We start from the raw sequence: 15,592 nt of genomic DNA on the forward strand, positions 1-15,592 counted from the left end.
AGTTTGAGTGACGTAATGATTTTTCTGTGTTCGGAGCTAAAAAAAAACAACAACAAAAAAAAGACGGTTTGATTTTGTTTGTAACTTTGATAAAGAAATGACTGCATTTTATGATATTTTAAAAATGAAGATAATGAATAAAAGGATTCATTTAGTTTTTCCTCAACACTTTATCCTCTTTGTTTCATTTTGTACAAAAAACACAAAAATGTTAAGCAGCGTTTTTACGGAGGGTTTTGCGAACCTTTTTTTTTTTGGCGCTAGATCCTGTAAGTTGATGATCATGTTATCGTCTTTTATTTTTTGTACAGATTACATGTTGTTTGAGAAACGGCGAACTTGTGCATGTTTCTATGCATAAATTGTCGGTACGTTAGACGTGTTCTACGCGTGTGCACGAGAAAACTCGACATCCTGACAATAACATTTTGTTTATTTATTTTTGGGCTGGACATCATTAAAAAAAAAATTTAAAAAAAAAGTGTGTGAAAATGACAAAAAAAAAATTGGGAATACAGTACAAACATATAATGAAAACAACATGCTGCACATCCTGTTTTACTTATCAAGCAAATGCCCAGTCAGCACTTTTGCTTGGCGGATCGTCCATGTGGACGTCCGTTCTGATCCAGATGTCAAAAGTTTACATGTAAGCTGTCTTTAAAAAAAACACGAGTTGGCCTTTTAAAAATGTACCAGATGTTTTTTTTTGTTTATTTACATTTGAACAAACCCTTTGGTCAGCAGTTTCCCCCCCGACCCAAAATGTCTTTTTTTTTATAAACTTCATACTCTGGTATGTGTTAAACTTCAAGCTTGATGTGCTGTGGATGTTTTGGAGGGCAGCGGGCGGGAGGGGAGGGGGGTGTGTATTATTTTTGGGGAGGGACGGAGTGTCCTTGTTTTAAGTAGGGTGCCACTTTGTGCACGCTTGATGCAGATGAACCCAGATTTCACAAACAAAAAAATGCTACAACCTCGAAATAATATGAGAACGAATGCGATTAAACGTCTCTGATCTTCGGTTTAATTAAACTGACGACGGCGCTTCACCGCTTGGTTTGTTTTCTTAAAACGCCAGCAGATGATATATATCCAGATGTTGACGTCGTCTCCGTGGAAACGCAAACAGTCCAACTCTTAAATTTATGCTCGATTTTAAAAACCGCAGCTTGTTTTTTTTGTTTTTTATCGTTGTTTTTTTTTCAGCCGTCTTTGAAACAGAAGCCGTATAAAGTTCCCAAGAAAAGTCTAACCCAGATTCAGACAGCAGCACAGGACAGCCTCTCTGTGTGTGTGTGTGTGTGTGTGTGTGTGTGTGTGTGTGTGTGTGTGTGTGTGTGTGTGTGTGTGTGTGTGTGTGTGTGTGTGTGTGTGTCCCAGAACTGCACACCAGGGTATTTCCTTGTGGAACACCAGGAGAAACCCGGAGAGGTGAAACAGTCACGGGATAATTGCGGCAGCTTCTCTTTCTTTCTTCGGAAAGCACGACGGAAAAATGGTTCAAGGATGATGCGACTCTTTCTCTCTGACTTCCTGGAGTGTGTGTGTGTGTGTGTGTGTGTGTGTGCGCGTGTGTGCGTGTGTTTCTAAAATTGTTCATAGATGTGTGTTTGAATCCAACTTACTTAAGGACATGTCAGCAAACGGAGAGGTCAAAGGTCAGGCCGTTTAACGTCAGCCGCCCACGTGACTGATGTTAGAGTAAACCTGGGATTTGTTTATGTGTGTGTGTGTGTGTGTGTGATACCACGGGGCTGATTACTGTTGTCCCATGTGCTGATGTGTCATCAGGCTACCTGTGATTAGTTGGTACCAGATAAATGCACCAGTGACTCACTGCGCTTTGTGGACGGAGTCATTCACTGCAATCCAGTGACCTCGTTTCATCAGCGAGCCCGAAGCCCAACACACAGTCATACACGCACACACACACACACACACACACACACACACACACACACACACACTGTGTTTCCATCACTTCAGAGGACATTACAGTCATTTTCTGGAGACTTACACCAAATTTTTAATACTAAAAATTAATGATTTACTTTGTGGGGATTTCCTGTTTGTCCCCGAAAGTGAGGCGAGTCCTCACAACACATTTAGTTCCCCACAATGTCAGAAACAGAAGCACACACACACACACACACACACACACACACACACACACACACACTGTCTTTCCATCACTTCTAAGGACATTATATCCATTTCCTGGAGACTTAAACCAAATCTTAATGCTAGAAATTAATGATTTACTTTGTGGAGAATTCCTGTTTGTTCCCGAAAGTGAGGCGAGTCCCCACAACGTCAGAAACACAAGCGCACACACACACACACACACACACACACACACACACACACACACACACACACACACACACACACATTGTCAGGCGTGCTGCAAACCGGAAAGCTCTGTGCATTATGAATCATCATCATCAGCTGGTTTCAGAGCGATGACAGCGATGATGGAGGAGTTTATTTTTTTTAAATGAGCTTAATGAGTCGCTTCTAACTCGCAGAAAATGATGTATAATTTAAGAAAACAAATTATTTTATTTTCTTGAGAGTTTGGAGTAATCAGATTTTATGGAAAGTGTGGGAGTGTTCCCTGTTTGTTGATTATCGTTGTGTCTCATTGTAAGCTCGGGGACATTTCCTTGAAATTAATTATCCTTAAGAGGAACAATATTAAGTAGCCCTTTTGATTTGGAGCCCTTCTAGTGGATTTAAAAATCTGAAAAACGTCCAGGAAGAGGAAGAGATCCATCCCTCCCCCCGTACAGTGACTGTCCAATCGTAGACGACGTAAAAGTGTTCGTAGCTTCCGGCTCTGAACAATGAGGCCGACGCTTTAAGCTGCAATACCACCGAGCGCCACTAGAGGTCGGCTTCCAAAAAGTTTCCATAAACTCCCATTCAACTGTACTTATTCAGTTGGAGAAACGAGCTCCGGAAAGCAACAAAACAAACTACATCTCCTCTCTGTTGCTAGGGGTCGTTGCTAAGGGGCGGGCCTACTTCCCGGAGTGGTAAACATCGCGAATACGTTACAGTCGCGAACCGACTGTTTTCCAGTTGTCGGTCATAACCCCATGTGTTGCCATGGAAACGGAGTTCACGCCAACAAAAAGTTACCGAATGGCGCCACAATATGATTCACATTTATATTACATGTTTTATTTAGTTGGTAATTTGTTGTGTAGTCGCAATATTACACGAGAGGGTGATGCTTTAATGTCATTATTGTCGTTTTTACTCCACTACATTTATCAGACTTTTCGTATGAAGATTTAACACAACAGATTTAAAAAAAAAAAAAAAAAAAATTATAAAATTCAACATTTGACCTTCTTGCGAACAGCCGTGTCGTCGAGGTGACATCAGATGAGTCGTTAACAGCTCCAACAAACACAGATTATTATTTTTTTCTCCCCTCTTAACTTCTCACATGGTTTCATTTTAATAAATGTTCAAATAATCCAATTTCTCCGGAAAAAAAAAATCAAAGATTAGACAACGAGTCCGGAAACTTGGTTATGAAGTATTTTCACAGCGATGTGTTTGTTACTTTTACTGAAGTCGAAGATCTGACTCGTCCTCCACGGCTGCCCGGCGGTGATTCATTGATGTCGAACACCTCTTAACTCTCAGTCCTCTCCGTTCTCACCTCCTTCCTTCCTCATCACCTCCCTCCATCTCTCCTTCCTCCGTCTCTCCTCCATCTGCAGCTCTGTGTTGTTGTTGTTGTTGTTGTTGTTGTGTGTTTTTCTTCTTCTTGGACAGGAAGCTGTGTTGTATAATCAAGCCCTCTTTGAACGGGCAGCTCCTTTTGTTTTTTCTTTTTGTTTTTTTTGCTCTCTCTCCAGGCAGAAACAGATTGTTTCTCTCCGGTAAAGACGGGAGGGAGGACAGGAAGTTGCGGAGGAGTAAAAAAAAAAGGGATGGAAGGAGGAGGGAGAGTTTAAATGACCTGAGATTTCTGTTTACAAAAATATATTTATGCCATTTAAAAAATGGACTCACACACACACGGCTGGTGTCGAGTATACTGTGGACCTGGTGGTGGTGGTGGTGGTGGTGGTGGTGCTGGTGGGGGAGGGGGTGGGGGGTGGGGGGCGCAAAGAGAAACAGAGAGGATAACAAAATCAATAGCCATCGACATGCAGCGCTGCATCAAGACTGTTACTCGCCAGAGAGACAGAGAGGTGGAGGAGGGGTGGAGGATGGGGGAGGAGGGGAGGGGGGGGGCAATGGAGAGGCGAAATTGTACCAAATGGAAACAGAGACGGTCGTAATTGAGAGGAAACATCTTTTTTTGATCAATGGAGACGGTGGAAAAGATGAAAAAGACGGGCGGTCGTTAGGAAGAAGGAAGGGACAATTAGGAAAGAAAAAAAAATAAATAAATAAATAAATGGAAAAGGAAATAAATAAAGAATGAGTGAAAAAGGCTGCGGAGGAGCTGAGACGAAGCCGGTGCCACGGCGACAGCCATTATTTTTCTGATAGTAAACCCGTTTTTCCGAGCTCAAAGATTACAAACACGAACAACATCGTCGAACTGTAAAACCTCAGCTGTGATTGTCCTCCTGTGAGGTATCATGTAACATGTTGATGCTGCTGCTGTGTGTGTGTGTGTGTGTGTGTGTGTGTGTGTGTGTGAGTGAGTGTGTGTGTGAGTGTGAGTGAGTGTGTGTGTGTGTGAGAGTGTGTGAGTGTGAGTGAGTGAGTGAGTGTGTGTGTGTGTGTGTGAGTGTGAGTGAGTGAGTGTGTGTGTGTGTGTGTGAGAGTGTGTGAGTGTGAGTGAGTGAGTGTGTGTGTGTGTGTGTGTGTGTGAGAGTGTGTGTGTGTGTGTGTGAGTGTGTGTGTGCGTGAGTGTGAGTGAGTGTGTGTGTGTGTGTGTGAGTGTGTGTGTGAGTGTGAGTGAGTGAGTGTGTGTGTGTGTGTGTGTGTGTGTGTGTGAGTGTGTGAGTGTGAGTGAGTGAGTGTGTGTGTGTGTGAGTGTGTGTGTGTGTGAGTGTGAGTGAGTGTGTGTGTGTGTGTGTGTGTGTGTGTGTGAGTGTGTGTGTGTGTGTGTGAGTGTGTGAGTGTGAGTGAGTGAGTGTGTGTGTGTGTGAGTGTGTGTGTGTGTGAGTGTGAGTGTGTGTGTGTGTGTGTGTGTGTGTGTGTGTGAGTGTGTGTGTGTGTGTGTGTGTGTGTGTGTGTGTGTGTGTTTCTTTCACCCTCCGGCTCAGGTGTCTTTCGTAATGAGATTCGTCAGCCGTGACAACACAACAGGAGAGATAGCCGAGACAATGAACGATGCGAATGTTCTGATAAGAGAACCTGAGAATAAAGAATAAAGGAGACGTGACTGACGGAGACGAGCTCGTCAGGGTTTTTTTTTTTTTTCAATTTTTTTATTATGAATGTCTCCGAGTGTGATTAACAGCAGAGCGAGCTTTCATTCAGAGTGTGTTACACTGAAAGAAAGTCACTATTATCTATTATATCATTATACAGACATATTATTTTATTTTTTAGGGGCCGAGACAATTTGAGGCAAAACATAACAAAACAGATTCGATCAGTTTAAGAAAACAAAATAATTACTGTAACCGTTAACTGTACGGAGGTCCAGAGCTGTTTTTATCTGCTCATTAAAGCGCAAACTGCTTCGAAAGGTTGGCAGAGCGTTGAGCGAAGAAGCCGCCCGTTTCTACGACGACTAAATTGGACGTGGATTTTGTCGGGCTTCATTTCTGGTGCCGTCAAATTTGCAGAGTTGAGAATTTTTGCAACAGGTTCAATTAAAGGCCGTGACGACTACATTTCCTCCGCTGTGGGATTAATAAAGTTTGATTTAGGTGGAAGTAAAAGCTGCGTGAATCTCGATTTCTTTTTTTTTTTTTTTTTTTTACTGGATTTTGTTTCAGATCTCAAATTTAGAAAAAGTGGAGCCGGTCGATAAAACGAATTAAGTTCTGTGGATTTAGATTGAAACTGAATCACAACTTAACTTCCTGTCAAGTTGATTGTGTTTTTTTTCGGGTTTGTGCTTCATAAACAAGCAACTTTATAAATATAAATCGTGTAAATCTTGTTTTCGAAGGGCTCTTTGGAATCACCAAGAAAAACGTAACAAACTCCAAACTTACAGCTATTAAAGTTAAAGCGGCATGTAAATGAATTAAATAATTAAATCCTGCTGCTTTTCTAGACCTCCCAAAAGTTTTTATCCGAACCAAAGGATAACAGTACTAACAGTCCGTTGTCTTTTGGACTTCCCATGCTGCTCTTTTCTCTCTCTGCTCTCCTTTTCCCGTCCGACTCCGACCCTGCTTCTGTCTGACGAAGTTTTTCCTTTCAACTTTTGGAGGTTTCTTCCTGTTAAAATGGAGTTGTTGTTTTTCTTTCCTCCCACTCTTTGCTCGTGTGTGAACTGATGGTTTGTAATGTTGTAAAGTTCAGTCATAAAGACTTTTACTACGTTAAGTGCCCCTAAAATAACGCTGTCAATGAAACTGAATCGAATTGAATTAAAAGTTTTGGGACTCACCGTGACGCGGTCGACGTAAGAACACGTCAACGGTGGTTTCGTAAATATTCTCGGTGTCAGAAAAAAAAAAGGAGATAAAAGTTCGGCACTGGATGTTTTTGGATCATCGTCACGCCTTCGGGGGCAACAAAGAAAATCCAACACAAAGAAAGTGTAGAAGTTGCTGTGTGTATAAAAAACACAAATACTCCCGTATCAGTGAAAAACTGAAGTACAGTGTTGCATCGTCGGCACTTTTTATTTCTCCAAAGGTCACTTTCTGTGTTTTTTTTTTATTTTTCTGACTACAGTGTTTTCAGACAAAGATTTTCTATTCTCTGTCTCCGGCTCTCCACTTTATTCTCAAAGGAGTAGCTTTATTTTTTGTGGGGGAAACAGAAACCAGGGGGTTTTCCGTTTCTAGTCTTTTCTACTTTTTGTTGTTGTTGTTGTTGTTGTCAGAGTTTAAAGTTAACTTCTTTTTACATCTTTTTATTTTTACTGTGTTTTCCAGGACGGCTCACGCACAGGGGAAAGCGGAGGCGGCGGTGGGGGCGGCTCAGAAAGCCCAGGACGAGAGTCGCATGGCCAGGGTCACCGCCAAGCAGTTCTCCCCGTCCTTTCAGCACCCGGGAAACGGTGGGCGCGCACACACACACACACACACACACACACACACACACACACACACACACACACACACACACTCACTCACACACTCACAAAATCACAACACGCATTCAAATGCAGCACATGTCCATATCCGTGTGTGTAAGTATCCGAGCAGGCTTATACATAACACGTGAGCGTACACATGCGTGAACAAACAAAAACACGTATGTATATGTATGCGTGTGCGTGCGTGTGTGTGTGGGTTGCTGATAAAGGTCAGTGTCGGCCACCCTCCAGCTTTGCGGTTCTGCCTCTGTCACTCACACCTGTAGAGCACCGCAGGTAGCCGGCACACAGGGACATGCAGCGTGACACACACACACACACACACACACACACACACACACACACACACACACACACACACACACACACACACACACACACACACACACACACACACGTACGTACCTGAGATGACAGTGATTGTCCTTTTGCCGTCTCCTCGGCTCACAGCGGCCGTCTGTCTCCTCGCACAGCTGAAAAAACAACAACAACAACAACAAAAAAACGCTCTGGCATGTTATTTTGAGATGATCGATGTAAACAAGCATCAGCGCTGACATTTTGCAGCATGTTTGTTTTGATCTCATCATCATCATCATCATCATCATGTACCAGACTGTTTTCATAGTTTTTGCTCACAGGTGACAAATAAAAGATTGTGTGAATAATTATTTGGGGGAAAAAGGTGGTCGGAGAAGTTATTCTTCCTGAGGTCAAAAACAACAACAAACAAATAAAACAAAGACAAAATAAAATCACATTGTAAAACTTTTTTTTTTTTTTAAAAGGCTTAAAAAAATTCCATTAAGAGCTTAAGTCCATCATCAGACACAAAACCTCCAACTGTGTTTTAATATTTAATAAGCAGCTTTTTAAAACAACAACATTTTTTTTTTTTTTTTTTACCATTTACAATTCCTTTTTATAAAAAAAAATAAAAAAAATAAAAAAAAAATAGGGCATGCTGGGAAATGTGAGGGGAGGAGTCCGGGAAAAAAAGAGATTCACTCATGTTTTAGTGCAAAAATTAGCGACACAACAACTTCATGAAAGTCTGTTTAGCCTGTTTGCATCATAATATTTGTGAGTGGACGCAACCAAGAAAATAATAATAAATAAAAATAAACAAATTTGCGTACAGATTTACGGCTTCTGTCACCAAGAATTATTGTGGTTGTAGGTTCTGCATTTTCTTTTTCTGCGTCATTGATAAAGTCCAATGAGATTATTGATCATTTTGCGAAGTCTTGTTTTTTTTAATTATTATTATAAAACGTGCGATTTCCGCATCGTAATAAGTTTCGGACGGACCCTAGATTATATGAAAACTTTTATACCTTCAGTGCTTTTACAAAAACACCAACCTGTTGTGATCACATGACGCCAACAAGCTTGAAAACAGCTTCTCCTCCTCCCTAAAATGTCTAAATGAAATGTCGCCCCCTGCAGGTATGGAGGTGCAGCGCCCCAAGCGGCAGGTGTCCAGCGAAGTGGAGGGCGAGGGCCTGTCGAGCAGCGCCGGTACCGCCGACAGCCCGGACCACTACGTGAAGAGCGCCGGCTCCGACGACCCCTCGAACGACGCCGCCACCCCGGACCTCAGCCCGCCGTCTTCCTCGCCGCCCCACACCCCGCCGCCCCCCGCCCGCCCGTCCCAGCGCACCAAGAGCGCCCGCTTCCACCGGCAGAGCGCCGTGGACCACGGGGACAGGGGGAAGGAGGGAGGAGAGAAAGGCGGGGGAGGAGGAGGAGGAGGAGGAGGAGGAGGGCAGACGGAGATCCAGGTGTTGATGGAGGGAGGCGGTGGCGGAGGGGAGGGTGTCGGAGGAGGAGGAGGGAAGGGGGAGTACGCGCGGGCCAACAGCTGGAGTGAGGACAAGAGGAGGGGACTGCTGTCGAAGGGCGGAGGAGGAGGAGCAGGAGGAGCAGGAGGAGCAGGAGGAGCAGGAGGCGGGCGAGGAGCGAGCCGGACCAACGGACACAAACACAGCTCCTCCAATCACAAGTCGCGGGAGCACGGCTCGTCCAATCACAGACAGGCCAGAGGGGACAGGTGGACGGAGTCGTCCTCGTCCGCCTCCTGGACGTCCGGGCACCGGGGCGTGCACGGCCGGGGGGGCGGCGGCCGGCTGCTGGAGCAGGACGAGGAGAAAATCAGCAACTACGAGATGGAGATGAAGCCTTTGCAGCCCAGAGACTCCGCTACCCACAAGCCCCATGGGCACGGGGAGGAGCGGCCCGGGCACGGGGAGGGGCGCTCGCACGCCGCCCCGCCGCGGCAGCGGCACAAGAACCGGGACGGGAGGGAGGGGAGGGAGGGGGGCAAGGAGGCGGGGCACAAGCCGGACCGACCGGGGGAGAAGATGGACTCGCGGCCGCTACGCCGGGACCTCACCCTCTCCGCCCCCCTCAAGTCCTCCCCCATCGCCCCGGAGCAGCAGGACCGCAGCCTCACGCAGAGCAAAGGCGGCTCGGTAAGACTCGACCCAGAACCAGATTAAAGCAAAGATGATCTACGGTTCACAAAAGTTCCACGTCGTCACCCGACAAATAACAAAACCAACCGACGGCTTCGACGTCACATTTCCGATCCTTCAAACGTCCCCAATTATTTTGTATCTTTTGCAGATTTTAATCTCTAACGCGACAGGTTTTAGAAACTCTTCATTCGCAGCAGTAAAATAAACCAAACGTGCCGTCAAACTAAAAGTCCGACGACGACACGATAGCTCAGACTTCCTGGTTTTGAAAACATCTCCAAGCAGCTGGTTTTATTCGGCCACGTGTGACCTCTGATTAGATTTGATTTGATTTTGAAAAACCATCTCGAATAATGTTCAAAGTTCACAGTTTATAGGAAACACGAACGTAATAATAGTGCTGCGTTAAGGAAGTAAACAACAACAAAAGAAATCTATAAAATGTCAAAATAAAAGCAAGAAATGTGAGAAATGTCTTTTTTTTGGGGGCGTTTAAAAACTCAGATAAACTTCGAGCACAAAGCGAAACATTAAAGCCGCAGGCCTCAAAACAACGAGCAAAAAATTTACTTTACGCTTGCCGTCACTGGACCAGCTGATTTAACACTTTTTTTTTTTTTTTTTTGCGTATAGCAGCTTTAAATTTCAGCCGTTTTCAAGCTCTTTGCCCGAAAACATCCGAGCGGACGACAGCTGCTCGCTGCATTTATCAGATCTTTCATGTCGCCGCCACACATCGATTCGACTAAAAGGATTTGTTGCCCCACTGTCATGAGGATACATCCCATCCCCGGTGACATAACGCAATGTTATCCCGCATATTAAGATAATCCCGGTTGGAGGGGAGGAGGGGGGGGGGGGCACGAGGTTTAACCTTGTGAAATAAAGAACGATATATTTATTTATTTATTATAATTTTTTTTTTTTGGTGTACCATGAGCGGGGAGGAGGGATTACGCCTTTGTTATATAATTTGTATTTCTTTTTTTTTTTTTTTCCGGCTACGTCTCGATTTGCCGGTGGACGTTAATCCCGGGCGATAATACGGCCGCGGCATTAGCTAATGAAAGCAAACAGGGAAAAAGTGAAAACCGCACGTCGTACGGCTGCAGACACACACACACACATACACACACACACACACACACACACACACACACACACACACACACTTTGGCTTTGTGTATAAAGGTCCTCACACAACTTGTTCACTTCGGTGTGAATTGGTCTGCGAGCCGTGTGACGGCTCCGGAGAGCTCAGCGAGAGTTCAGTAGCTGCTGCTGCTGCTACCTGCAACAAGGAAACACACACACGCACACACACACACACACACACACACACACACACACACACACACACACACACACACACACACACACACACACACACACACACTCAGATAGATAGATATACAGGCGGAGAAAGTACCCCAGCGGTCCTCTCCTGCACCTTAGTAACAGCAGATTGGCAAACTAGCCCCTTCCTCACTGAAAGCCCCCTATTGGTTAGCCGGCGCTCTGTTGCTAGGGAACAGCGTATGCCTTGCTTCATCGGCGGCCAATCGGTGGGCGTGTGACAAGGGATGGGGGGGGGGGGGTGCTTGTGTGTGTGTGTGTGTGTGTGTGTGTGTGTGTGTGTGTGTGTGTGTGTGTGTGTGTGTGTGTGTGTGTGTGTCTGCAGCCGCAGAGAAGCAAGTGAGATTTGTGTAAAACAGGTTCACAGCACACACAGATACTATCACACTCGGATAAATACACACACACACACACACACACACACACACACACACACACACACACACACACACACACAGAAGGGAGCGCCATGGGAACAAAACACGGGAGGGGGGGGGGCACCGACACACACACACACAGGTCGTCAATCAATTAATCAATTAAACTTTATCTCCCCGTCGGTGCTTTTTGCAGCAGAAAAGTAGATTAAATAGAGACGTCAAAAAAATAAAAAAGGAAGACGCACGCTCGTCTTTGTTTCCACGACGTCCACTCGGAGACGTCCACTCGGAGACGTCCACTCGGAGACGTCGACCCGTCATCGTGGAACGCAGAAAAGGAACCTCGGTAATTACAGGAAAATGTTTCATGAAAAGTAAAAGAAATAAAAATGAATTCTTTTATTTTTTTTTCAAGATGATCTCCCAAAAGACGATTAAAAAAAACAACCTGCTTCTTTAGCGGAGAAAAAAAAACAACAACCGACAGACGATGGAAGCGATTCATCAGGAAACGTCTTTCACGCACGAGTCACTTACACGTAACTTAAAAAGACGAGCAGGCGTTTTTGTGGACGCGATCCGTCCTCTCCTCCGGACCTCTCTTTTCTTTCGGCGGTTTAGGCCGCAGAGAAAAAAGAAAAAGCGTCGCCGCCCCGTTTGTCGAAGCCTGAAAGCAGCTGCAGGTCTGTCGGCGTCTGCGTGGGAGATGTGGCTCCACTTTTGCAGTATTTCTTAAGATGATATAAATATATATACATATATAGATATATATATATAGATATATACATATATCTATATATATATATATAAAAGGTGATATTTTGTTATGAAACTCAGATGAGGATCCAAAACAGCACGCCAAGGTTACTCGCCCGGCGGTGGTTTTGTGTTTTGTGTCAAGGATTTTGAAGTCACTGCACAGCTTCTGTCCCCGAGTCGGTGCTCTAATTATTAGAACTTCTGTCTTTGATCCAGTGGCGGAAAGTTTGTGGCATGAAAAGCTCCGGCGGCTCGACGAGTTATCGAGTCCACTAGGACGACTTTTTTTGTTTTTTTGGGGGTTTTTTGCACAGTGATGAAAACCAATTCTGTGTTTTCTGTTGATATTTTTTCTGAAGTCTGAAGAAAACAGTTGTCTCAACCCGGTGTCACGGCAAAGCGTGAAATAGACACGCTGGTCCGCGGCAGCAAAACGTGAAAGTGGGCGTGAAAGTTACACGTTTTGAAAACGTGAAACGTGCACGCGTGTAGAATGTCACGTGACTGACGTCCCGCAACAGAAGGTTTGAAACTGAGTATGAAGGATGTTTTTGAGGTTGGAGGTAGTGGACTGCCACGCGGGACGACGCGGTTCGAATCCAGAAGGTGACGATGTTTTTCTTGAATCGTTTTTTTTTTTGTCTCATTTTTTGCGAGCAGGACTTCTTCTTCTTCTTCCTCTTCTTCTTCCTCTTCTTCCTCTTCTTCTTCTTCTTCTTCTTCTTCCTCTTCTTCTTCTTCTTCTTCTTCTTCTTCTTCTTCCTCTTCTTCTTCTTCTTCTTCTTCTTCTTCTTCATCTTCTTCTTCTTCTTCTTCTTCCTCCTCCTCCTCTTCCTTCTCTTCTTCTTCTTCTTCCTCTTCTTCTTCTTCTTCTTCTTTTTCTTCTTCGCCGGCTCCTCAGTTTAATCATCAGGAGATTTTAAATGGTGTTCGGTGCGGTTGAAGTCAGCTGGCGGAGAGATTAAGCTGCATTTCTCTACAGTATTAATAACTGCAGCGTGGTGGAAGAAGGAAGAAGCCAAACGGAGGTCTTGTCGCTCTTTGTTTTCGTGATTAACCCGATCTTTGTTATCTCCGAGGGGCTCGGCGCCCTCTGCAGCCTCCGAGTTTCTCTCCGGGAGGATTAAAGAAATTAAAACGACTGCGGATGCGTTTCGAATAGTGAATAGTAGTTAGTAAATAGTTGTGAGATCAGCAGCTTGGTGACGACTGAAAATACAGATTTCTGAGCAGTGGACCAGACGCTAAAGATTACAATAGATTAATATATATAAAAAACACTACTGGATAAAGAAAGCGTAAATTATAACAAATTTCTTAAAGATATAAACTGCGTTCCCTATTTGTGCTTTATTTCTCCAAAACTAGGCTGTTATGAACTTTTTAAACTTTTCAATATACTTTCAATTTCAAAACCAAAACACTCTACAGACAAACTAATTGGCCTTTTTCTTTTTTTTTTTAAGTGATGCTCCATTTCATATGAATATATTTTGGTGTTACAAAAAGCTAAATTTAAAACTAAATTAAACGGAGCCAGCACCTTTAATCTGAATAATTCACACGTTCTATTTCGTGTGTTTAATTTACACAAATCACTGTGAAAGCTTCATATTTCAGTCTGCAAATAACTTTTAGTTTTTCTCTTTCAAGAGGCATATCTTTCACTAAGAGACGACTGTTTTTCAGATCATTTACTAACTGAAAACACTAATTGTGACTAATTATCCTCCAGCGCAAATTAAATAATTAGAGTAACGAATCAATTTAATTAACCCGTAATCAGCAAACCACTTTCAGAAAAAAGGGGGGGGGGGGGGTCGACTCCAGTGTGAGGACCTCTGAAAGCAGTTTAATGTCACGGATACGTGAAAAAATAAAAGCACAACATTTTGTACCGTTATGAGGCAGAAGAAGTCGGATGGCTTCGGCCACCTGCGGTCCGATAATCATCTCTGACACCGATCTGTGATAATCCGATCGGCAGAAACCTCTCCGGACTGATTCATTTACAACAATTGTTGCTCCGATGCGGCTTAATAACCGAGCGAGAGTCCCATTTCCTCTCTCCCTCTGCAGCCGTTGTGCAAATTATTTCAGAGGTAGACTTTAATTAACGGCGGTAGGTCTTCTTCGGGGTCCTCCTCCTCCTCCTTTTTTTTTTTTTTGGTAAATCCTTCATTGAGACCTAAAAATAAAACTCCTTGTTAGAAACCGGTAGAAAGTTTTCGAGCTGCACGCGGTGGTTAGGAAAGTGAACGCCGGTAGCGGACGGGTTGCAGGTTGAAACGCCGGCCTTCACCCGGCGCGACCTCCGAGGTCGTCAGCGAGCATCTGCGGAAGTGTCACCGAGCGAGACGAGCTCTGACCTCTGACCTCTGACCTCGCTCTGTCAGAGGCGACGGGTCTTTCCCTCGTCGGTCAACGCCGGACTGTGATTATTTATTACGATGCAAGTTGCACCTTTCGTTTACTGTTTATTTCTTTTTACATTTATTGAAAGTAGTAAATAAGTCTAAATACAGCCAGGCTAAATAGTTTTTTTTACATATTTTTATGTCATCATTGTTTTTGGCCTTTTTTTTCGAAGAGCTTCCAGTCAAACAGACACTTGAAGTTTATTTTCTTATGTAAACATTTGTCTCGCTGTATTTCCAGAATTCATTAACACAACACAGCAAATAACATGAAAGACGTTCACAGTCAATAACTATTTTCTAACAATGTTATTAGGATGTCTAGCATCACTGTTGAATGGTTTTCTTCCTGTTTTGTTTTAATTTCTGGCTTCCTTGGTTTTTACCACCATCTGACTTGTGGAGTTCCTCAAGGCTCAATCCTGGGACCTTTTTAATTGTCCTTTTAACACACTGCAACACATACCGCCGTGTCTTTTCTCGTTATGTCGCCAGCGTTTAGATTTGAAAGCACCACGGTAGCTTTTCCAGGAGCATATTTTTGCTGTCATGTTAAGACCTTCCATCTTCAAAATGTCACGGTGTTGTATTTAATTTGACACCCGTGTGTTTGAGTTCATCTGTAAAGAAAGTCTTTATAAACTCCCAGAGCCGCAGGATTTTTCTGAAGCGGTTAAAAAAAAAAAAAAAAAAAAAGAGCCTCCTACGGCTGGAGTGACAGTTTCGCACCAGTAAGCACCTGACAGGCAGCCGGGATGATTGATGTGTGCGCTGTGGTTACGCAATGACGAGCACCGATCCAACGAATGTGATGTAAAAAGTGTGAAACCATTTCAAAACCAGAAAATTAAAAAAAAAAAAAATCCTTTCATTCGTTAATTAAAAAGACATAAGACCCTTTGACCTTTACGTAGAATAAAAAAAATTAAAAACCCAGCGGTATAATCTTTTAACTTTCTGCACGTGGTGTTTACTGACACTTTGTGTGATGTG

At 43.9% G+C, this 15,592-nt stretch overlaps 1 protein-coding gene across 1 annotated transcript in view; it reads left to right on the forward strand.

Moving 5' to 3' along the window:
• jph3b (junctophilin 3b) overlaps positions 1 to 15,592 on the forward strand; it is a 37,228-nt gene that overhangs the window by 18,660 nt on the left and 2,976 nt on the right. Inside the window, exons 4-5 of the mRNA XM_069172712.1 lie at positions 7,044 to 7,168; positions 8,657 to 9,681. Of these exons, the coding sequence (XP_069028813.1) occupies positions 7,044 to 7,168; positions 8,657 to 9,681 (1,150 nt within the window). The remainder of the gene's footprint in view (positions 1 to 7,043; positions 7,169 to 8,656; positions 9,682 to 15,592) is intronic.

Source organism: Embiotoca jacksoni, unplaced genomic scaffold, assembly GCF_022577435.1.
Source record: "Embiotoca jacksoni isolate LCO1_2020_lvr unplaced genomic scaffold, fEmbJac1.0.p SCAF_55, whole genome shotgun sequence".
Classification (NCBI taxonomy): Eukaryota; Metazoa; Chordata; class Actinopteri; family Embiotocidae; genus Embiotoca; species Embiotoca jacksoni.